The sequence below is a fragment of the Natator depressus genome, chromosome 7 (genome assembly GCF_965152275.1).
Source record: "Natator depressus isolate rNatDep1 chromosome 7, rNatDep2.hap1, whole genome shotgun sequence".
In the NCBI taxonomy this organism is placed as follows: domain Eukaryota; kingdom Metazoa; phylum Chordata; order Testudines; family Cheloniidae; genus Natator; species Natator depressus.
The window spans coordinates 5556558-5582425 of NC_134240.1; the positions used below are offsets into that span (position 1 = coordinate 5556558).

Sequence of the window (25868 nt, forward strand, 5' to 3'; positions counted from 1 at the left end):
GACTTTGTTTGTGTAGGGGCTTCACCTCCATCCCTTTTTGCAAAGCAGCTTCTTGATTAGGAATTGTAGGGCTGTGGGAGGAGAACAGCTGCGTTTATTGCCACCAGTGTAAGACCAGACCTAAAAGCGACTGGGGACGGGACCATCCCGGATCTCCTACGCTACTTATACACCCCTGGTAATGAGGTAGGATCCTAGAACACTGCAGAGGTGAGATTCTGCAGGGTCCCCCATAGGTGCTTGTAGGAAGTTAATGGGGACCCGAACCCAAGGAAGAGGCTGGCTCTGCTGTCAGTGCCCATAGCGGCCGCGGCCCGCTGCCCTGCTGGTTGTGGGCTGGTAACCTCTCGGAGCCTCCTTAATCGCGGCGCCACCTTAAGAGCCTGCTGACTTTTCTCGTTACATTGTAGCAGCGGAAAGAATGTCGGCGCGGGCCGCGGGTGACGTCAGAGGGGAACAGCGCAGAGCGGCGGCGGCCAGGCAGCGGCGGCGGCGGCCCCGGCACGGAGGAGGAGGAGGAGGAGGCGAGAGCGGCCCCGGCCCCTCCGCCACCACAGCGGCAATGGCGACCGTCGGAGAGCGCAGGTCCCTGCCCAGCCCGGAGGCGATGCTGGGGCAGCCCTGGAGCCACTGGGTCGATGCTGCTAAACTTCACGGAAACGATGGTGAGCAGAGCGCCCCCCCACGTTCCCCGGGGAGGTCGGGAGCGCCCGGGCCGGGGGCCACCCGAGCCGGGCACCGCTCCGGGAGCGCGAGCCCCGGGAGCCTCGGAGGCGACGCGCCGCTGGGGGAAATCTGTGCGAGCCCCGGGGCCGGGACCCTCCTCTCCGGGATGGTGGGCACGCTGCGGGGGGAATCTGTGCGAGGCAGGGTTGAATGTGTGTTTCCTGCAACACCCCTGTCTCCGGGATGGATCCTGGGTGCGCTGGTTAGAGGGTCTGTGTGAGCCCAGGGACGGGGAACTCCCCCTCCCCCATCCCTGGGATCTTGGGAGCGCTGGTGGGTGTGCGGGAGAGACATATACCGGTGGGCACCTTGGGCCCGTGCGATCTCGGGTGCACCAGTTGGAGGTGTGAGTAAGTCCTAGGGGCCGCCGCAGGTATTCTGCATAGTCTGATAGAGGAGGTCTGTGTGAGCCTCAGATGGGGCATCACCCTTTATAGGTACACTGTTGGAGGAACTGTGTGAGCCCTGGGATCCTGCACCTTCCCCCTAGGATCTTGGCTGGACCAGTGGTTGTCTGTACCTCATACCTATAAGTTCCATTCAGTGCATCCGATGAAGTGGGCTGTAGCCCACAAAAGCTTATGCTCTAATAAATTTGTTAGTCTCTAAGGTGCCACAAGTACTCCTAGGTTTTTTTGCGGATACAGACTAACACGGCTGCTACTCTGAAACTTCTCATAGCTATGCTGTTTTTTATGGTAGGGAGTGGTGTATGTGCCAGTCTCACCTGTATATCAGTGTAGGATCACACAGTGTTTTGGCAAGTATACTGGTGGGTGACTGCATCACCACCACTCTGTAAGCCCTGTGTAGAGTGATGCCTAACATGTGGGTGTTCTTTGGGTTTTGTTTGTCTTTAAGGAACAGCATTGGAAGAAAGTTTCAAGGAGTATGGGAAAAATCGAGAAGCGATGCGACTCTGTAGAGAAGGTGAGCATGATTTGTTATTAAGAAACGTGCATGAAGAGGTTTCCCTGCTTGTAATTATGTTGTTAGAACATGCATATGGAGAAAACTCACCAGATCTTCAAGACCACTGTTTTGTACCTAAGGTTCCTTAGTGGAGGTCTTAAGTTTTTAAATGGACTCTTAACCAAAGGCATCATAATAAATCTGGTTGACTTATATTATTCAGACCAGGTTTTTAGTTGGTTAGCATGATGGATGATCTTTGGTCCTAAATAGTCTCTAGCGGGCCATGATATCTTTGGGAGCAGCACCCATAGACCATTCGACAGTATCCTCTGTTTTTGTTCTTTTTTTAAATAGAGGTGATCAGTTCCATTTTAGTACTAGAGCACTGATCTACTTTTTTTCTAGTCAAGTCAGTGCCTCATGTTTATTACTTAGGACACTGTTAATACACAGTGGGAGTGGCATACAGACAGCAAGCAGTAGAGAAAGGATAAACAGTCTGAACGTGGACAAATAGAAATACTGTTTACAGGTGTAGACAAAAGTTGGTGAAGCATATACATTGTCAGTAATTTTGTAACTGGAGATGAAAAAACAGTAATAAGTCTGGTTTTCATGTTTGACTTATTGTCTCAATTCAAAGACACTGTTTACACCAGGGAAATGGCTTCAGAATTTTCTGATGTTGCTAACATTGGTTGAGCTCCATTGGTGGTATTATCATTGGGAAGTGTAGCATATATGAGCCACGGGTGTGTTAAACATTGACTCAATTGGACCTGTTTTGAGTAGTTTATATGACAGTTCAAAATGACAGTGGTAGCTTACAGCCAGACTACAGTAGGGCTTGGAGCCTTGCTATGGTGGTATTGTTGACCTGCTATAAGCAACAACTGGAAATTTTATGAGAATTTTGCTGCCAAAGACTGGTTCAAGATCAATAAGCAGCAGCCCTTATAGGAGTTGCAGTGGGGTGCATATTATGTGACTCAAAAACACTGGGATCTTTCTGCCATTGTCCCGGTGTATATGTATGTTTTATAAGTTCATTCCTTCAACACAGATCTGATAGTTTCATAGGTGCGTAAATAGTATTATTTGTGCCTGCTATACTAAGTGTTGTGCAAAATATTACAGAAACATCAAAAACCTTTGCAACCTTAACTAATGGAACCCTGGCTCCATCAGTTAAGGCTGATTTTCAAACCTCTTTCTTCCTACCTTCAGTATTAAAATACAAATCTGTAAGGTTTCTGTATTTTGAAGGTTAACAGTCAGGATGAATGAGATTCCTCTTTCACTGAAGACTCAGTCATGCAACTTTCCCCCTGAGACTGCATGGAGCCTATTGACTTCAAACTCATGAACAACTTGCAGGATTGGGGCCTAAATTAAAGAAATTCATAACATACTATTAGAATTAAAGCGAAAAACAAAGTTCTGTCAAGATTCTAAAAGGTCTATCTATTTTCAGCCCTCTATCTTGGCAATCCATTCAAATTTTAAGCCTGTTTTTGATGGGATTATAATACATATTACCTGGTTCACAGGGAACCTCTCTTTTCAGAATAAAACAAAAAGAAAAAAAATATATACTTTTATTAATGCTTTAGTGTTTGTAAAGTTGATGGGCAACAACAAATGCCAGCATGTCCATTTAATCATCCAAAGCAGATGTAGAAAACTTTATAACTAAACCTTTTGGCCAGAGAAAACTTTGCATGCTAGAAAATTTGAACAGGGAAACTTTTGATACGTGACTGGGCTCCTGGAAACATTGGACCTCTGCACCAAAAATCCATATTCTGTCTTATCTGTTGTATTTCTATGCCTCCCCCCCATCCATTACCAGAGTATCTGAGTGCCTGACAATCTTTCTAATATTTATTCTCACAGCACTCCTAGAAGGTAAGGCAGTGCTATTATCTGAGGCACAGATCCTCAAAGGTATTTAGGCACTTAATCCCCTAAGTACCTTTGAGGATCTGGGCCTAAGTGACTTGTCCAAGGTCACACAGGAAGTTTGTGACAGACCTGGGAATTGAACTTGAGACTTGCAAGTCCCAGGTTAGCACTCTAACCACTGGACCATCGTTTCTCTCAGTTGATATCTACTTGTCTCTCAGTCCATGCTGCCATTCCTTTCTCTTCAGTTGACACACTATATACAATCATTTGTTCTCAGATCCTCAAGGACATTTACCAAAGATAGAATCTCAGTGGACCCAGTCTATTGTTGCTTTTTAAGATATGTAGCCTTCCATGCTGAGCTTTGAAGCACTGCATGGACTCCAGCAGCTGATATGGAGTGTGAGCCCAAGATCTCAAACAGACTTTTGGACTGGGAGATCTTTGTCTGCTGGGAGTGAAGACTAGACACCATTTAGCTCATAGAGTTGTATTTTAAAGTATTCTGTGTACTGAAATCTTTTCACTACGTTCAATATTTTACATGTAAGATTTTGCTGGAAATAATTCAGTACAATTATTTTTATCTACATGGTTTATATGACAGACTGTGCTCCAGTTCATCCACCCAACATCTTATCACCTACTGTCCATGAACCAACCAGGGACTCAGTTCCCCTGCAAACCAGTTTCTTGCCATGGGATATAACCACAACATATTGCATTGTATTCACTAGGTACCCTTCAGACACGATGATGCATAAAGCCTAATCCTTTTCATCTACCTTCCCAATATGAACTTGAAACCTCAGTGTAGGGTAACATTCATATGCATCCTTCTTATCATAGATGACTCGTGCCTCCCCATACTGGGAGGGGGCACAATCTAAAGGAAAGGACACGTGACTACCCCCACGCGTCTTCTCTGCCCAGTGATTCCCCCCCCCCAACCCTGTGCCCAGGACAGGACCTCTGACCTCTCCCTGCCCCACCAGAGTTACCTGCGAGTGGGGGAGTCTATCTTTTTTTCCTGATGTGCCCCCCCCCAAGCATGTTTGGCCACTCTCCCTGGCAGCCGGGCCTGGCTGGGGAGCGGGACGGACGCGTTTCTCGCACAGCTGAAGCTGGTCACTCCGGCTCGCTGACTCTGTGCAGCGCAGCAGCTGCCTTTGAGAGCCTAGCTGGTGAGGTGGTGTCTCTGGGCCTCCCTGGGCCCAGCTGCCAGGGACAGTGGCCAAATGAGCCAGAAACATGCTGGGGGAGAGAGGGGACTCCGGCTCGTTTGGCCCCTATCTCCAGTAGCCAAGCCTGGGCAGGGGGCAGCCCACCACCACCTCCCCAGCCAGGCTAAATCTCAGGCAGCTGCCATGTTGCACAGAGCAGCAACCCAGAGCAGCCGGCGTGAGAAGCAACTAGTCCCACTCCTTCGGCTTTCCGTCCAGGCCCGGTTGCCAGGGACAGAGGCCGAGTGTGCCAGGGGGCAGGCGCTGCGTGGAAGGGACTCCAGTCCGGGAGCGTGCAAGCTGCTTGCACGCACTTGCGTGACAAGGGATAGCTGCCAGTAAGCCTGGTGCCTGCCCCAGCAGGCAGGGCTGGGGGCGGTACAGCCACACCAGAGCAGGGGCCCGACATGCTGCTGCTTTTGCCACTGTGGTCCTTGGCCCGGTCGTTAGCCCTGGCGCTGCTGGTCTCACTCATTGTCGCTAGAGCCCTGCAGCATAAAGTGGATATAAATTGTGTATCCATGCAAGTCTCTACAGGGAACCTAATTCATCAAACACATAGTATGGTTCTTATTTGTCATACAGGAGGGAAGGGAGCTAACATGTCTGTAGTATGCATTACATTTTCATTTGACGTCAGTGATTCCAAAAAAAAATTAAAGTTGTAGTAAACAAGGCTTGGAAAATCTACTCACCTGTGGCAAACAAGAAGCTTTCCCAGGAGAATGTCATCAACTTCTGCAGAAACTAAAGCTTTTGTTTAGAAAAATGTTAAGTTTCTAGCCTGTATGGTTGTAAAGAGAATCTTCTAAATGGAACCAAGCGTAAACCAAAATAGCGTTGTCTTTCCAAGTCTGCAGACAGCTCTAGTGCTGCTGCTCCTGATTTTGACAAGCTGCAGCAAGGTGCAAACTGTTGCTGTTTAGAACCCCTTAAGCAGCAGTGAAACCGACAAGAATTAGGTTGACTTCACTCTGCTGCTGTTCAGCAAAGTTCTAAGCAGCAGCAGTGACCGGCCTGGAAGTTAGTCATACCACCTCCTCCATATCCACTGTCCATTTTGAAATTTTACAGTTTTTTTTTTTTTTTTTTTAACAAAAATAGCACTGGCAAAGAACATACATGTAATAGGGAAACTGATAGTGGTAAACTTACGAGTATCTTTTTGCTGATTTCATTTTAGACAGAACTTTAGTTATTGTAGTGTTTTTAATTTAATTGTAGTAATTACCAATACGGGCACAATGGTGGGTGGGGAGTTGTTAAAGATATCTGCCATTGGCATCCGTATAGTGCTTACATGTGCACTAACATTCCTCAATGTATAAAACCCTTCCAAAGTGGTTAGGGGAGAAAATTCTGTTTGGTTATTACATACGTTCATGTCTTGCCTACCCTAGCATGCTCTGTGGTGACAAAAGAGCTAATGGAATGATGACATCACAAGATCGAAGGCAGAGTAATTGCGAGAGAAAAGACATTTTGGTTAGACAGTTTAACAAAAAACAGACACCAGCAAACAATTTTAATGTCTACTTTAACTTTGATGTCTGATGAACACATTAGGTGCCATACTTTCACCCTGTTCTTTCAATAAATGCATGCGCGCACACATTGTACATGTGAGGCTCCCCGTCCCCCAGAAGTCCACCAGAGAAAAAGAGAGAAGACCAGGCTTGACACGCTTGATATTTTGAAGAGAAAAAACATACATGGAAAAAGAACCGTTTTAGGCGTTCTCTCCATATCCTGTTGATAGGGTGGTCCCTAGATGCCTTTTTCAGTGGTTCACAGTGGTTAACAGATGACCTGCAACAAAAGAAGTGTAAGGGAAGACAGCATTTGTGGTCGAAGCCTTGGGCTAAATAGGATGTCTCGGAAAGAATTTTTGAATTCTTATGCCATGGTTGAAGAAGAGGTTCTTTGTCTCCATTATAGCATCCACAAAGTCTGTCAGTGGATTTGTTTCTAACTGACTTGGGGGGGAGGGATAGCTCAGTGGTTTGAGCATTGGCCTGCTAAACCCAGGGTTGTGAGTTCAATCCTTGAGGGGGCCATTTAGGGATCTAAGGCAAAAAAATTTAAGGTCAGGCTTGACAAAGCCCTGGCTGGGATGATTTCATAGAATCATAGAATATCAGGGTTGGAAGGGACCTCAGGAGGTCATCTTGTCCAGTTCCCTGCTGAAAGCAGGACCAATCCCCAACTAAATCATCCCAACCAGGGTTTTGTCAAGCCTGACCTTAAAAACTTCTAAGGAAGGCGATTCCACCACCTCCCTGGGTAATGCATTCCAGAGTTTCACCACCCTCCTAGTGAAAAAGTTTTTCCTAATATCCAACCTAAACCTCCCCCACTGCAACTTGAGACCATTACTCCTCGTTCTGTCATCTGCTACCACTGAGAACAGTCTAGAGCCATCCTCTTTGGAACCCACTTTCAGGTAGTTGAAAGCAGCTATCAAATCCCCCCTCATTCTTCTCTTCGGCAGACTAAACAATCCCAGTTCCCTCAGCCTCTCCTCATAAGTCATGTGTTCCAGTCCCCTAATCATTTTTGTTGCCCTCCACTGGACTCTTTCCAATTTTTCCACATCCTTCTGTAGTGTGGGGCCCAAAACTGGACACAGTACTCCAGATGAGGCCTCACCAATGTCGAATAGAGGGGAACGATCACGTCCCTCGATCTGCTGGCAATGCCCCTACTTATACATCCCAAAATGCCATTGGCCTTCTTGGCAACAAGGGCACACTGTTGACTCATATCCAGCTTCTCGTCCACTGTAACCCCTAGGTCCTTTTCTGCAGAACTGCTGCCTAGCCATTCGGTCCCTAGTCTGTAGCAGTGCATGGGATTCTTCCGTTCTAAGTGCAGGACTCTGCACTTGTCCTTGTTGAACCTCATCAGATTTCTTTTGGCCCAAATTTGTCTAGGTCCCTCTGTATCCTATCCCTACCCTCCAGCGTATCTACCTTTCCTCCCAGTTTAGTGTCATCTGCAAACTTGCTGAGGGTGCAATCCACACCATCCTCCAGATCATTTATGAAGATATTGAACAAAACTTGGCCCAAGGATCGTTCCTTGGGGCACTCCACTTGATACCGGGTGCCAACTAGACATGGAGCCATTGATCACTACCCGTTGAGCCCGACGATCTAGCCAGTTTTCCATCCACCTTATTGTCCATTCATCCAGCCCATACTGCTTTAACTTGTTGGCAAGACTACTATGGGAGACCAAGTCAAAAGCTTTGCTAAAGTCAAGGAACAACACATCCACCGCTTTCCCCTCATCCACAGAACCAGTTATCTCGTCATAAGTCAGTTAAATTAGTCAGGCATGACTTGCCCTTGGTGAATCCATGCTGACTGTTCCTGATCACTTTCCTCTCTCTAAGTGCTTCAGAATTGATTCCTTGAGGACCTGCTCCATGATTTTTCCAGGGACTGAGGTGAGGCTGACTGGCTGTAGTTCCCCGGATCCTCCTCCTTCCCTTTTTTAAAGATGGGCACTACATTAGCCTTTTTCCAGTCGTCCGGGACCTCCCCCGATCACCATGAGTTTTCAAAGATAATGGCCAATTTAGTTGGGGATTGGTCCTGCTTTGAGCAGGGGGTTGGACTAGATGACCTCCTGAGGTCCCTTCCAACCCTGATATTCTGTGAGTCTATGATTGAACTCAGTGGCTGATTAGAGTCCCTACTATCATGAGGAAATTTCTGATTACTTTGTGGACAAAATTGAGTAGATTCGGCTGTCTGCATGGTGGCTGTAGAGTCAGATCTGAGGGGGACAAATGTTAGGTCTTATTGGATTGAGTTTAAGCCAGTAATGCTCACTGACATAGTGCTGGGAATACTCATGTCACAACTTGTCCACTGAATCTATGTTCTTCCAGTCTGGTAATACCAGTGGAAAAGTACCAAGTCCTTATGAGTGGAGATTAACTCCTCCCTTGGGAAGGACTGGTTGCCATTTTTATTTAGACCTTGTCTTCACTAGAAAATTAAAACACAGTCCTGAGGAATCATATCCACTAATATGACTTTGCAATTAGCATAGACAGGGACAAGTTTTGTTTAATATCATGTCAGCTGGCTGTGATTAAACTCTACTGGTGCTATAGGTTTAATCATTGCCAACTGACAAGATGTTAAACACAACTTGTTCCTATCTGTATCCACTTCAAAGTCACGTTTAACACCATGCTAGTTAACATGATTCCACAAGATTATTCTAAAGCTACCTGATTTTCTAGTGAAGACAAGCCCATGAAGAAGTTATGATGTCACATTTGCTCAAGAAGTCAACACTCAACACTCACAATACGGCTAACTGTTGTCCAATATTGAATCTTGTATTTCTGTTTAATAATATAGAGAAGGTTGTGGCAAAACAACTCTAGAATACCTAGTTGCTTCAGATCTCCTTGTCAATCAGGGTACAGACGTGGATATGAGAGAACTGCATGGGTAACACTGGTAGATGGGTGTCCTTTCTGATAGATCTGTCAGCAGCTTGCAGTACTGTTCCCCGTCAGGTGTTGCTGAATCACCCGTATACTTCAGTGCAAGTGGATGGTGCTGCCTTGGGTGGCACTATTTGTGCTTTGAAGAGCATTCCTAGAAGGTGGTTGAGGCAGTTGCACTTCCCTAAAGGTGCTGTCATGTGAAGTTCAGTAGGACTTTCTGTACATATGGGGCTGCTAGGAGGGTGAGTTAAAGGGTATTAGTTGCAGTGCTTTCAGTGTGCTTAGCACACTTTTATGTCACCTGATCCTATTGGTGTATGTGTACACTGCAGTTAGACCCCCGCAGCCGCCCAAGCCCCCTGAGCCCAAGTCAGCTGACACAGGCCAGCTGCAGGTTTTTAATTGCAGTGTAAACATACCCATAGTCCAGACTCTGAAGCTCAATCCAAACGAGACTGGGGCAATATTAGCAGGTTGGAGGAAAAACTGGATGATATGGTTCTGATTAGGAAGCCCAAGCAAAAAGTTAAGTTTTATTTAGTTGAGTGTTGAGATGAGTTGGTTTCAAATTCTTTTGAGGGCTTTTGGTGGAGCTGCTGGGTTGAGAGTATTTTTGTTTTGTTAAATCATGTCAAAGGTGCCAGATAGGCCCTTGTTTGCAAATAATTTTTGTATATTTTTATTACATTGAAATAAACTACCTGAGCAAAAAGGCACAACAGTCTTAAAAACAGCCTTTGCAAGTCACATTTAATATTTTATCAGGAAAATTTCCTCTGCATATCTCATTTTATGTTAACGGAATATTAAGATTCAGACATCATACAAAGTGTTTCAAGGGCCTGTGAGTCTTTTGGATGTAATAAAACAGTTACAGGTGGACTGTAAAGGTGAGTTATGATGCTTTAAAAATCATAAGTGTTTCTGTTAAATAGTTTGAAAAATCTTGTGTTCAGAGATGATACTTATAAGGTTATCTACAGTGTTCACTTTCATTCTCTCCATCCCTGTTTTTCTTATTTGAAACCCAGGATTTGATTACGACGTCACAATTATTGCAGAGGAGACGATTGTGGTGCTACAAAGAGAATGTCATGTTAGATTGTAAGTGAGGACTGTGTCTTCCTTTCTGTTTGGGCAACACTCAGCATGTTTTGGGGGCACCATAATAATATCAGCCTGATCTTGCAAGATATCTAGTGCCTCTGTGGGAATCGAGGACACTGAGTACCTCAAACCCTATAAGGAGCAAGAGCGATAAGTGCTTAAATTCTCTTTCATACACGTGATCATCAAAAAGTCACCATTAGCTAGCAGTTCCCACAAGGTGATATTGGAAATTAGCACAGATTTTCCCTATACTTAGAATAACCAATAATCCTTGGCAAATGTTGCCTTTTCAGTGGCTTCTGCTGTATTCTTAAACAACAATAAAAGCTCAGGCAAAGGAGAATAGCTCATAAAATACGGTATTGAAATATAGTGTTCCTGCCACAATTTATATCATCATCAAACATGTAAACAATGCAGAAAAATGTCATCTCAATCAAAAGTTATCCTAAAATTGCCATCTTCAAAAATGATTTTGAAAGCTATTTCTTTCATTGTAATGCACCTAGGAAAGAAGATGCACATAGTGATTTCTATTTGCCTCCTCTGTACACACATGCCTGTGGCGGTAATGGCCAAAGTGCAGGCTTGGGCCAGATCTGACATTTATCACTTAACAAGTTACTATGCAGCCAAACTCAGAACACAACCCAGCTCCTGAAATGCTCAAATGTATGGTTCTTGGTACAGCACCTAAACCAAAGTGTAACAGCTCAGTATACAATCTCTCATTTTGGTGTGTTTGTCATAGGTTAATAGGAACAAAGATACACTTGGGATAAGGAAGAAATAATGAAGATGGGAGTGGTAGGTTTTAGGCAAAGAGTCAGAGGATTGAGGACAGCACAGTGTATCAGTGAAAGTGTGTGCGAAGGAGTCTGGAGAATTGTAGTTTAGAACCTAAAATCTATAACGACTACATATGGGGAAAGTTTTATCATCCCCAAAGCATAGATATATTTGATTCATAATCATCGCCTTTTATTCCAGTTGTCCAAATGTTCTCTTTATTTGCAAGATGCTAAAAATCATGCTTCCTTTTTGAATGGAAGACAAGCTATAGCTACTGTGGAAGGTGCCAGTATGTACGAAGCCCTCTTTGCTGTTTCTCAGTGCTTTTGCAGTGGGGTAGGGGACAGCACAAGGAACGGATGCAGCAAATTAATATTTATATGTTGCAAGATTTCTCCAACATATACTAAAACCTGGTAAAGTGAGTTCACTCTCTTTAGTGTAGAACAGCAGAAATGAATGTACAAGGGCCGGGGAGTTTTATTGCAGTCAAAATATTTCCCTCTGCTGGAAGGCTTTTAAATCTAAAGTTATCCTGGCAGCTGAATTGTGTGAATCATGTGCCCCCCCACCAGTTTCCCTCTCCCACTCCCCCCCAAAAAAGTATTTAATGGTTGCAGCAGCATTGTACAACAGGACCGTATGGCATAATGGATTGTCAATGAAAATTCTGGATAACTATCTCCAAGTTACAAATCAGAAATATCTAATTCGAATTCTGTTCGGTATGTGTGAAATGAGCTATAAGTCTTAATATGTTTCCTAATGGGAAAGACCCACGTTATAAAAATACTTTGTTACCCATTTGTATTCTTGAGGATAGCTTCAGCCGACACTATAGATAATGAACTGTCCTCTCAGCCCTTGATTATAATCCTACCAAAACAGAGTTGAAGCAGAGCATTGTGTAGGAAGACTTGGACTGCTGACCTGTTGGGTATGCCTTTTTCTGGGAATAGAAAGAACTTCATTTTTGTGTATCTGGTACCTTTCAGCAGCTATATTTATATTAAGAAATGTGTTTTTTTTTAATGGCTTTAATAATAATACTTATGCAGGTTTTGTTTTTGTAGAGTCTATGCTAAGTATTGTGACATCTTAAAAACTCAGTGTTTGAACAATTTTGAATGGTAGGTGCCGGGAGCATTTGTTGGACCCAAATAAATATACGAAGGATACCAAGTACTTTTTGCCATTGACTTCAGCGAGCATGCATGATCAAGCCCCTGGGTAGGTGTGATAGGTGGTTTGAGATTGTGGGTCAAACTCGTTAGCTAGAACTTTGTGATCAAACGATGAGCAGTGAACAATGATATTAACTGTGATGATACTTATATTGTCATCTTTAGGTTTCACAGCAATCAGCGCACTGAAATAAGTTGTCCTGTTGACACCTCAGGGCTGTTGTTACATGTACAGAAACAGAACCTGAATCAGTTTGTATTCATATAAGGTTATTTTCAGGACTATGAGGCTAGATATCTTTTTAAAAAAAAAATTAAAGTTTTAAATTCTGCAACATAGTTCTGTGGCAAGGGAAGGACTTTGCAACAAGTGGTCTGGTTATGAATCTGAAAATTCACTGAACCCTGCTGTAACACTTTTCAAGGAGTGTCAATTTTGAGGCAGACATAACTTTATATTGTATAGCTAGCTTTATCTTTAAAGATAGCAACATCATCGGTGAATAGAAAGAGTACAAATGGGAAGTCACCACATTTCAGTGGCTAACAAGCAGTGGTAGTCTTGGTTGGTAGTAATTTATAAATGGATCAGAAAAAGTAGAGGAAATATTAGAATTAATTTATATCAAAGTGTTATATCTGCTCAATATTGGAGTGTTTGTTTTTTATTGTTAATTTTCAACAATTATATGTATCGAAAGGCAACTTAGTGAGATTGAAGCATTGTTTAATTGAAATTGCTCAAGGCAATTCATAGTTACTTTCCAAGTTGAAGAGACTAACACTTTGGGTCCGCTCTCTGAGTTATTCTCCTTATTAGGGAAAGGCCAGGGTACCATTTATGTTCATCTTTCATAGCAGGTATTGTTGTAAATGAACCTACCAGGGAAAAGATGGGTGACTTTTTGTTGTTGTTGAAGTAGTTGAACTATAAAACTAGACCAAATGTTGTTGTTCCCCTTTAAAACAGATCCATTTGAGTTAGGAATAGCCATGGTTCCCTAATTCAGGGGCTCTGCAAAGGAGGACAAATGGCTACATTTTTGACAGGATATTTCAATATGGCAGAAAATATCCCAGCCATCCAGTTTCAATGCATATTAGATTAATATGGACATCCACAAAGTAAAACAATTCTGGAAAGCAGCTCTCAAATTAATGAATTTTATTTCACTTTTACCAGAAAGTCTTAAAATTGTCTCTTTCTTCCTTACAATTGAGCTATTCTGAAATGCACTAAAGGAGTTAAACTGGCCTCCATGCAAGTAGTATGCTTCAATGTGACCATGACCTTGTTAGGGCCCCTAGGTGCTATCAGAACACAAGTAATAAAATGTATTAACAGAATACATATAAATAATTTTTGCTTTCAGTAAGTTTCTTTTTAGCTGTTCTGTTTTTCTGAAATACAGGATCTGTTCTTCAGAGTGAAATATTTAAACTGAAATGCACTCCTTCATTAAGGTAGACTGAAGGCAGCCTCTTCTCGCTGGTACCGAATGGAAATATTTGGGAGGAGAGGCTTAAATGAATTTCCAGTCAGAATGCTTTTATTTCACGAAGGTAGTTTCAGGAAGAATTTCATAAAACCATTTCCCTAATGCTTGTTCTGTTTTGTTTAAACAAGACACATTCAACCAAAGCAACCATTTATAAGTCATTCCTATTAAGTGACGTCTACTGTATACGGTGTTCAGTATTTTGAGGAAAAAAATATAGGCAACATTCAGTGTGTAAATACATCTATATATATCTCTCTCACTTGGAAGTCAATGCAGTCCATGTTAATCCATCTGATTGCAGAGTTCGGCCCTAAACATTTTGTTTTATTTGTAGTTAAATTATTGGAGTGATGCATTTATTTCTAATTATGATATTGTCTAAAATATATCTGATCAATATAATTTTGATTTGAGTAAATATTGCTTTAGTATGTAGGCTGGATAAAGGGCCCTCAGAATATATATTTGTTTATCCTACAGAAATAGATTTAAATGGAAGAAATTTCTTTAAAATACAGTAGCTGACTACGTCAGTCAGCTGTCTGATTTGTCATGGTGACTCAAACAGGGCCTATCCAAAAGCACATGGCCTGTTGTGGAGTATTGTGGGGAAAATTTCTTCTGACTCCATGCGGTAATCAGCTTTGGTCATGAAGTGTGAATATCGGTGCCCCTTTATTTATTTTTGTGTAACAGAAGAATATCTGCAGTTGCTTTTTATGATCTGATTTTAGTGATCTTGAAAAGTTCTCTATTTATCAATAGAACAGGAACAGCACAGAAAGACAGACTTCTCCGCACTGCTCTGCCAATGTACCTCACCTATGACCTGCAGATCACCTCTGGAGTAGAAAGGGGATAGTTGTCTCCGTAATAATTTAATTCCTTGCCTTACTGCTGACACTGTCAATAAAGGTGCCACAGATGATTTTTGTGACGCAGAGACATACGTATCCACTGGGTAATAGACCAACATCATTTTCAGGCTACTTGAATATCCTTAGATTAAAATACGGAGACTTGATAGTGAGACACATAATTATGGGTTTTATTGATCATTTAGAGATATTTTTGAATCTAAACTAAAACAGTTCCTGCTCTCCTAAGAATAGTGTTGAGGGGATATGGACTGCAGGAAATGATTGTATCATCTTTTCCTTGCAATAGTGTAGTGTGGCTGTACAGCAACACTGCTTTTGACAGAAGCATTTTGCAATGGCCACATTATTGCTATGGTCATAAGCCATGTTTTCTGGGACTCTTAAATAATCTAACTTAAAATGCTCAGCACTGTTGCTGGAAACAAAAGCTTATGAGTAATTTCCAAATATGAAACATTGCATTGTGGGACAGAATTCAGAAGACTGGCTGAACAAGTTCAACTGCGGTGATTTTGACTTCTTGCCTGTATTGGAGAGAAACCATTATAGATTGCACTTGTCTTCAGGCAGATTTGAGCTAAGGACCTCAACCTAGGTGCTGTAACCGATGCCAAAATGCATGCACACACAATAGCTATGCCAGGCAAAGCATTCTGTAGAGGTTGTTGTAAATTTAAGTTGCGTAATTCAAGCAATGACTTGCTGTAGTTATCTTTTGTCTAGCGAACAGAGCGTACATTGTTTTCAATAATATTGTGTGGCAGTAAGTTCCACAAGTTCATACTTCAGAAATATGTTTACTTTTCCATGTTACATTGGACACAGTCAGTCAGAGCATCTTGTTGTCCTTTGCAATGTGATTCATGATCTTTATATACCCATATAATACCTCCTCTTGAACTTCCTTAAAAATTGAGGCCCTAATCCTGCAATGTGATGTGTTCAGGAAACTGGCACTCACACAGAGACCCAGTGAAATCTAGGGAGCTCTGTAGGACTCCACTTGCATGACTCACATCTCAGGATCGAGGACTAGGTGTTCCTAATCCACTTTAATCTGCATATGGAAGCCTTTCTCTGTCTCATCATTTTTGTTGTTCATTTCTATTCCTGCTGTGTCCTTTTAGATGTAAAATGTCTACAATTGAATGCTGTGTTCAATTTGAGGTCATACCATACATTTCTATAACTGTATGGTATTTTGTTTCCTATCCCATTCTTAAAGTTGACATATAAAAGGGGAGGAAAGTGCCTCTTTTCTACTTAATGATGTGTAAAGGTGGAATGTGTATTTTAAGTCTTTTTTCTTGTTTCTGAATTCTAAAATATGTTTTTGTCTTCCCTGTTTTTATGGGAGGACTAGAGAACTGGAGGGGAAGTTTACTCAGCCCTCAACTGGAGATGCAGGGAACATTAGACGAGGGAAGAAAGGTGTTCCCCCAAATGCCTGTCAAGAGTTTCTTAGTTGTTAATCATATCCAATAAAACCAAAACTTTATGCATTCTGAATAAATTCCCCCTCAGTTTACCAGATTTCAATATTTAATCCTGTCATAATTGTACTAGTTCTCTAATCATCTATAGAGTCCTCCACCAAAAACAGGGTAGTCAAAAGCCTGAGATGTCTAATTAAAAACAAGCAGGAAAAAAAATTTAAAAAAATCAAACCTTTTCAGACTTTCCTTCTACATCACAGTACAATCAAAGGTTTTTTTCCTTTTTGAGTAACGTGTTATGTAAAAACATATCCCAATGGTGGTTCTTCCTGAGACATTCCCACTCCCCTGTCTGTGGCGTCTCTTCTGCTTAAGCTGGTTCCATTATTTTAAGAAAATTTAATATACAGTGTTTAGGAGAGAGAGATTTCAAAGTGCTAAAAACCTTGCTATTGTAAAGTGTATGGAAGTGGTGCTGAAATTTGAATGGAGAGGAGCTGACATAATAAGCAACAGATGAAAGGGCAAAAGCTGAATTTCTCGCTTTAAATCTTTGAAGTTGCAGCACAACAATTGACAGTTTCTCTTAGATGAAGATGCTGTAGGATGCTGTAAGTTGGGTGTTATACCACAACTGATCAGCAGTGTATCTGGAAGATTGTCCTGAATCGCTGAGCAAGTAGGTCAGCTTTGCTTCGGTTTGTACACATTTATCTAAGGTTTTATATTTGGTATTGAATCACACAAAGTTTTATACCATGCGGTATTGAACAGAGCTGACCGTTTGTCCAGAGGTAGAGTCCCTTCTTCACAGCAGGTTCTGATGACATTAGCTCTGTACTCGCTGGAATGTACTATTAGTGGGGCATCACCCATCATGATTCCACCGTTCAGGAAACCGTTTTTAAAAAACCTGGTGAAATATTCACTGATCATACTTATTTGGCAAGTATGCTGCTTATAAGTTTGGAAATACTTTAAACTAATATTTCAGTTCACCATTGAAGTATTGTGCAGGCACTTGAGTTATAGCAAATTAAATATCGTTCTCGTAAATCTATAAAACAAAGTAAGTAAATTCCTAATAGAAATGCAATAAGCAATAATTGCCTTCTATAATTGGTTAAAATAATTAACTTAACTTCTTTGAATCATTCTAATTGAAAACTGGAAAGCAAATGTTAACCTTATAATCATGTTAGATTTAATTAAAACAAAATCCATTTTATTTACGAAGTTGATGTTCAAGTACACAGGGGATGGGAATGAAACAGAGGGGACTGGCATTTTTCAGGTAATGAGATTACTTAATAATGCATCTGAATTCAGAATCAGTTGAAAGATCGTCAGTAATAACCTCTGTGATTTTTCTTGTTTGTAACTGCTGGTTTGCTGCCTCAGATATGAGGTATGTGATGTCCAGCGGTGCTCTGTCACGTTCCTGATGCATAGTCTTTGAAGTGACACTTCAAAGAATGCTGACACACAGTGCTATCACACAGGAGTTACAGTCCTGGTCAGCAGGGAAGAGATTAAAATAGTTAGGTTCAAAGCCTAACGCAATGTGGTATATGATATAAATATTACACACCTGGGAAACCAAAATCTGTGTTAATGGATGACATTTTTAATATAAAATTGCAGTGATTTCTTAAATTAGTTCCATAAATATATCACCATTTGGTATGATTCTTAACTTTTCTTTTTTTATACAGACTATTTGATTTGGTAAAAAGCGCTCCAACTATTGTAGAGATAGAATAGAGACTACAGTATTTCTAAGGCTGTATTTATTTATTTAATTTACATTCTTTAGAAAATAGATTTGTTAATTGCCATATTATTATATTATAGCTTTCTCTGTCACAAAAGAGAGAGTCAAGTTTACATTATATCGTCCTAGCTCTCAGTTGGGGGAAAAATGATAAAGCTATAAGTGATTTGAAACACCATTGCTCTGTTGCTGAGTCAGTATGTACTAAGATTTTACCAGTGCCTAATCAGATCTGTCCCCTTGAATGTAATGTGGATGATTGAGGGAATTGACCATTCTTGCATAGACTTCCCTTGTGATGATTTGCATGGGGGAGGGTTGTAAATATTTATGTTGAAACATCAAAATTCTTTTTTAAAAAATAATTAAAAAATGATGCCTGTATCATGGACAAGAGAAAACTGTGAGCATGAAAAAGTCTATTCTGCATTTTTAGTGTGTCTAAGTAATTTTTGCTGCAGTCTGCAATTTATTGTAATCTCTAAATTTTAGCATTTTTTTCCCTGTTACAAAAGCACAGCTGCCATAAAGAAAACCAGTGTGCTTCGGCTGTGTAAAAAGCCAACAACAAAAGAGTATCTAGTACAAAAACTACATTCATATTATAACTATAAATTTAAATACTCATCTAATCAGAAAATTAATTACCAGTACTCGTATTGACAAATTGTCTGTATAGCACACAGTGTGTACATGGAGAGAGACATTTTAATAGTCTGGTAATCAAAAATATTATCTGTATATGATTGATTTCATGTTAGCATGTAAATCTTGATATTTCTATTTCCTGAATTCTGTTGAGTTTAATTTTGTAATCTTTACGTTAATTTAATGTAGAGCTTTTGAGTTTATTTGTATTGAGTACGTATTGAACATTTTTCTACCACAAAAATACACAGTAATATACTGACTTTTCTGAAATGACTTTATGATATTGTGAGATAGCCTTATCCAAAATAATATAGGACACAGCATGGATTCTTTGACATGCACTGTGATGAAAACTTGTGTACATATGTTACTATTATTATGTACATGCAGCTCTTTTATGTAATATAAACTATGTTATATAAAAATGGCTAGGGAAATTTCAAATACCATTAATTCTGTGAATAGTAATTAAAGACCAAATGGGGAATATGCTTTGTAACTGGCTGACTTATCTTCATTACTCAAATATCTGATGAAAACCTCATGTAATAGAATACCAACTGTGTGTGGTGCGGTTTTTTGTTCTGCGGAAAGGATTTAAATCTAATGTTACCTATGTTAAGTTTCAAAACAAGGCGGTAACTTGTAAGGTGGCTCATTGAAATATATGGAGGATTGAATGTAACAAATCTGAACAAAAATAGTACAGTAGTTAGTAATGGTTATTACATAGCTTTAAATGTGTTTTGGGTTTTTTTAAGTAATTATGTATAACAAAATTTGTGTTCAAAGAATTTTACTAAATATTTAATGGTTATTGGCTGATAGGATATATGCTTTTTATATCACTTGAGCCTCTAATTAGACCTCCCAGCTGCATTGTAGATTGCAGGTGCATGCATACATGACACACTTCTCTTACTGAGTCTCTGCTCTTGTCAGTACTCCGGATATTGAAATTTTTCAAGAATCCTAAATCTTGGAGATCAGGGTAATTGTAAATCTCAATATTCTGTATCCTCACATCCTGCAGGAAAAAGTATAATGTGCATTTGCTCATAATGTTGAAAGAAAACCAGTTCTGTGGGTTTATGTTTAGGATTCCTAGAAAGTAATTTTAACTGTAAAATATGTTGCAAAGCTCCCTTTTTTCTTTCTTATTTTTTTTTAAGTGGGGGGGGGGCAGGAATCTGATTTTTTGGGGGATGCAGGATGACTTAATCCTGGGAAAACGTAGGCATTGTAAGGTATGTTATTTCTATCCTGTCAACTTTCACAACAGTAAATTCTGTCTTAAATTTGCGGGGGGAGGAATCTATCTTTAATGCAATTAATTGTTTCTCCAACTCCAGCTCTGCAGTACTTGGTATTGTTGAAGGAATAGAATGTCTACATGCAGGAGACTGGCTACAGACATAGGATTTCCCTTAAAGGTTCTGTTTTGGAACACTGATATTGGTCAGTAACAATGCCATTCAGTTGTTTATGAGGTCAGTTCTAGTAATGCAGTTAGCCTCAGTGTAGATAGTTTTTTTTTTTTTGGCCATATAATGGGTATCATTTGACCGAGAGACTTATAGTACTTGGTATCCTTCGTATATTTATTTGGGTTTAAATATAACAACTGAGATCTAAGCATTCTTACCATAACTAAAAATGCAATATAAAAATAATCACCAAACCAAAACAGCAGCCTTTCCTTTCTTTGCCCCCTTTCTCAGTCAGCAAACATACTACAAAACAACTCCTCCCCCCCATCTTTATGTTCCCCAAAGAACTGTGTCACAGCCACCCCTTTATAAATGCCTCAAAAAAGATATACTGGAATTGGAAAAGGTTCAGAAAAGGGCAACAAAAATGATTAGGGGTATGAAAGGCTTCCGTATGAGGAGCGATTAATAAGACTGGGACTTTTCAGCTTGGAAAAGAGACGGCTAAGGGGAGATATGATTGAGGTCTATAAAATCATGACTGGTGTAGAGAAAGTAGGTAAGTGGTGTTTACTACTTCTCATAACACAATAACTAGGGGTCACCAAATGAAATTAATGGGCAGCAGGTTTAAAACAAATAAAAGGAAGTATTTCTTCACACAACGCACAGTCAACCTGTGGAACTCCTTGCCAGAGGATGCTCTGAAGGCCAAGACCATAACAGAGTTAAAAAAAGAACTAGATAAGTTCATGGAGGATAGGTCCATCACTGGCTATTAGCCAGGATGGACAGGGATGGTGTCCCTAGCCTCTGTTTGCCAGAAGCTGGGAATGGGCGACAGGAGATGGATCACTTGATGATTACCTGCTACGTTCATTCCGTCTGGGGCACGTGGCACTGGCCACTGTTGGAATACAGGATACTGGGTTAGATGGACCTTTGGCCTGACCCAGTAGGGCTGTTCTTATGTTATGTAATATCAACAGAGGGAAAATTACTTTTGTAGTGACCCAGCCATGTTACATTACAGTGAGTAGATATCTAAAGTTAACTGTACTTGATTAAAAACTGTCCAAACTGTAATATCAGGTTTGTATTGTACTTAAGGCATTTTGTTCCATCTTTTTGTATGACTCAGGTGTTCTAGATAATTGAAACATTTTGTTGTTCACATCAGCTTGTGGAATGCACATTGCCAATGTATATTAAATGGCAGCCAACACCAACATATTTGTAATAGTACATTAGTCAGGCCTGGCCATTTTTATTTAGACTTAACAAGCTACTTTTTACCTGAAAATACATACAAGGTGAAAGGTGGAGCTCTGGAAAGGTTAGATCTGGAAATATTAATGCAGTACTTTTATGGGTAGTGCTTAAACTTAAATCTGTCTTCAGATTTGTATCCTTTTACCAAGTCTCTGAAATAGGAAGTAGTTTTTCCCCACCCTTTTGTCTTCCCTTTTGCTTTCTCTTTCTCTTCCTCTGTTTCACTTTTCACTCTCATCTCCGTTTTTAAACTGCAGTGAGCACACTTCTGCAAAAAAGAGGAATTTTGTGCATTGGTCTCTGAAAGCAGTCAGATTTTAGGGCTCATTTTGATCCCTTCCACTAGGTTATTCCACTCTTTTGGACCCAGCATTGAAGCTACCTGAAAGTTTCACCCGGAGCAGTTTTGGATGATAAATTTGTCTTCGTAGATGGCAGATACCCTTGTTAAGGGACTTTACGATTAGTACCAGGACCTCAGATTACATTTTGAAATAAAGAGGGAATCTGTGGAGAATTCGGAGTGCAATTGAGATAGGAATCAGCTGCTGAATGATGCCAAAGCTGGGCATTAAGATATAAAACTTTTGTATTGCCTATAATATGTAATGGAGCAGGAATACACAGATGCTATTACTTTTTATGACTATGAACATAAATTTCCCCTATGAAATGGTGCTGAAAAGAGAATACTAAAAATATGCAGAAAACACAAGATGATGTAAACATGATGACACATCCTTAGTGTAGGACAAGAAATGGTAGCTCAGTCTCAAAAGCACTTTGCTGTAGCAAACCTGCTGAACCGCAGGGTACTTGCTGCTTGGTTTAATGGGTTAATTCAAACTTCCCCTTCAAAAGCAATGTTTTTTCCTCTTCAGTAGAAATTATTCTGCACTGGGTTTTTGCCAAGTATAAAGCATTTTGCTTCTGAAATAAATGTGCAGTAATGCAATAAGTACAGTCAAGAAAATCTCTGAGCGTATAACATGGATAATTCTTTCAGTAGTGGATGAAGAATACAGGAGTAGGAAGCTAGGGGACAGGACTTCTTATAAACTAAGAGGAAAACACAGCACTAGAATTAAAATAATCCCACCCCAGAGAAGGCTGAAGGGTGACTTGTAGGCCAAATACAACTGCTCTCAGATTGACTGCAAAAGTTTGACTCACGAAGAACATATGCAACAGCAGGGAATGCAGCCACGTTGCTCACACTGAAAAGGAGAAATGCATGCGGGGACTGCGGGATGTACTTCAATAATATTGTAAAGGCACCTGAAGTTTGCTTTGATTTAGTGCAGCCCCTGTGATTCCCACCTTCGACAAAAGATACTGCTTCTTCATTGGCCTCATGTAAATACTAGGTCTATTTAAAAAAGGAAGTTGGAGCCTTACATTGAAATTTTTTGTTTGGCCTTGACCGACAGCCCCAGATGAAGGAATTTATAGTAGCCCAGCCTTGAGATGAATGTGTAGATCATGGTTGCAAGGCTCTCACATGAGAGGAATGAGCTTTACTGTTAAGTATTTTTAAATGTCATCTTTAAGCTCAAAGTAACAATACATTGGAACTGGCACTGTTGAAATACTATGAACTGCGTTAGCCTTTTAAATTAAGATTGAATGTGTCTGGCATCAAATCAGATGGATATAAAAATATAATATATATCAGGGGTGGCCAACCTGTGGCTCTGGAGCCACATGTGGCTCTTCAGAGGTTACTGTGCGGCTCCTTGTCTAAGCACCGATTCCGGGGCTGGAACTACAGGCGCCAGCTTTCCAATGTGCCGGGGAGTGCTCACTGCTCAGCCCCTGGCTCTGTCCCAGGTCCTGCCCCCACTCCACCCCTTCCCGCCCCCTCCCCTGAGCTTGCTGTGCCCTCGCTCCTCCCCCTCTCCTCCCTCCCCCCCAGCCTCCTGCGCACCACAAAACAGCTGATGGGGAGGGAGGGGGAGGCACTGATTGGTGGGGCTGCCGGTGGGTATGAGGCACTGGGAGGGGAGCTAATGGGGGGCTGCTGACATAGTACTGTGGCTCTTTGGCAATGTACATCGGTAAATTTTGGCTCCTTCTCAGGCTCAGATTGGCCACCCCTGTTATATATCATCCATTACAAAATTTTGCAACTCCTAAATGCGGAAAAGGGGGGGAACCAGCCATATGAAGGATTCATGTCCCCAGCTCACAGCAGATATTTGGTATTGAAATGTCTTTGTTAAAAATATTACCTAGGTTCTCTAGTATTTATAATATGCTTGTTGCACAATACACACATTCTACCATATGACTATTTCTCTATTCCATAGGTTAAATTCCTCTTCTGAACTAAAGATATAGTTTCTCTGAAAACTGCTTGTTGCTAAGCTTGAACAACACAGTAGTAATTATTCCAAAATAGGGGAAGAAAATTATTCCTCCAACATACCAGTAGTAGGTGGGCTCTTAACTGGGACTCAGGAAATTTGTGTTCAATTCCTTGCCCTTCTACAGACTTCCTGTGCAGTGTTGAGCAAGTCACTTAATTTCTCTGGGCCTTAGTTCCCCATTTGTAAAAAGGTGATAATACTTCCTTTCTCCCACTCTGTCTGTCTGTCTTGTCCAATCAGACTGTAAAGATGCTTTTGCTATATGTTTCTATAGTGCCTAGCACAATGGTGTCCCGATCTTGTTTGTGACGTCTAGGCAATATTGTAATACAAATAATTAATGCGAAGGATTTCACTATACATATTTTGAGAATAATTTTGGTAGTAGCGTCATCACAATGCTTTTTTCCACCCATCCTTCAGCTTGGATAGCGTGCATTAGTCCTATTCTTCAATTTTTTTCCATTCGTACACAATTAGTAAAATACCTTTTGTTGACCCTAATAGAAATGAAGGGCAAGTGCTAGACAGTGTGGCGAAACACTTGGATTTGTGACAGTAACATTCCAAAAGGCTCTTAAAAGCTAAATTAGATACTCTCTTATCTAAGTAGTTTCTGTGGTAATGATCTGAGGTGAAAGTGCAGTTCAGCTGATTTGTGTGAGCTGGCAAGACTTGTGTGTGTACCTCCCCTTGAAGTCGGTTGGAGTGTTGTGTGTACAGTGAATGCCTTTTGTGCGGTTCAGCTGGTTTGACTTTGTACTGAAATTGTTCCCTCTGAATTTGTTATCTTTATCACTCTATTTATTTAATACAGTTCCTTCGAACGGGTTCCCTAGAATTTTCACAATTAGAATTGTAAGAGTTTGTTTGAGCTGCAGAATATTTCTACACTTTCAAAATATTCTGAGTGTAAGGTTGATCTAAATGTATAGATTGTTGTATAGTTTTTAATGCATAATTTTGTGTTTAGCATGCTGTTGTAAAAGAGAATCTGCCAGAGCCTAATTCTCAGAGCACCAGCCGTATTAATTTCATGTAGCACAGTCCTTCTACTCTACGTCCCTGCTCTGCTCTTGTAAGCAGTGAGAGCACTGAAATGCACACAAACGCTGCTCTTCGAGTGCTAGAAATTCTGCTCTGAGGGGGTATATTTCAGTACCCTTTTCTCTCAAAAGAGTGAACAGATGAAGCAGAAGGAAGGTGCAACAAGCATGTGTGTGTTTATGTGAGATCGAAAGTAAGTACAAACACCATGTTTTCTGTTATCTGGTCACCTTGCGGAGAAGCGAGCATTCTGTCAATAGTATCCCATATTGGGGGAGCTTATATGTTAAGAATATGAAGGACAATTGAAATACAACTTATTTTTCTTCTTTGACTGGGTTACTGGTCTAGTGGATGGGAGGAAGCAGTAGATGTGACACATCTTGATTTTAGCAAGGCTTTTAATACAATCCCACATTACATTCTCATAAGCAAACTAGGGAAATGCAATCTAGATGAAATTGCTGTAAAGTGGATTTACAACTGGTTGAAAGACACTACTCAAAGAGCAGTTATAAATGGTTTGCTGTCAAACTGGGAGAGTACATCTAGTGAAGCAGCAAGAGAGGTTTAGCATAGATATTAGGAAAAGCTCTCTCTAACTGTAAAAATAGTTAAGTTCTGAAATAGGCTTCCAGGGGAGGTTATGGAATCCCCATTATTGGAGATTTTAAAGAATAGGTTAGATAAACACCTGTCAGGGATGGTCTAGGTTTATTTGGTCCTGTCTCAGTGCAGGGGGCTGGACTTGATGACTTCTTGAGACCCCCCTTCCAGTACTACATTTCTACGAGTCTATAAATGTTGTTCAGACTGAATATTGGGTCTCTCTTAGTTTAGGGCAGATAGTGTTAATTCCCAGTGAGCACATTGGGCCTGTGCCGACGTCCCAGAGATGCCAGTTTAAGGCCTTGGTCCTAATCTTCAAAGCAGTTCATGGATCAGTGGCCCCAGTTACATTAAAGACTGAAAATCAATTGATGACCCACTGGAACAGGTGTGCTCCTCCTGTGTCACAAATTTTAGGATGAAGTGCAGGAGAGCTGGGGACAAAGCATTTTTGGCTGAGGGGATCCAGCTATGGAAGAAACTTCCAGAGTTGATTAAGTGAATCCAGAGTCTGTCTTTAGGAAATGCTGCGGAACCTTCCCCAAAAAAGTCTTGATGCCATAGCAAG

At 41.0% G+C, this 25868-nt stretch overlaps 1 protein-coding gene across 3 annotated transcripts in view; it reads left to right on the forward strand.

Moving 5' to 3' along the window:
• The window catches only part of ATXN7 (ataxin 7), a 131134-nt gene that overhangs the window by 41703 nt on the left and 63563 nt on the right, over window positions 1–25868 (forward strand). For all 3 annotated transcript variants that reach the window (XM_074957392.1, XM_074957393.1, XM_074957391.1), the window contains 2 exons: window positions 411–665; window positions 1588–1656. In XM_074957392.1, coding sequence (XP_074813493.1) covers window positions 422–665; window positions 1588–1656 — 313 coding nt within the window. In that variant the 5' untranslated portion in view covers window positions 411–421. The remainder of the gene's footprint in view (window positions 1–410; window positions 666–1587; window positions 1657–25868) is intronic.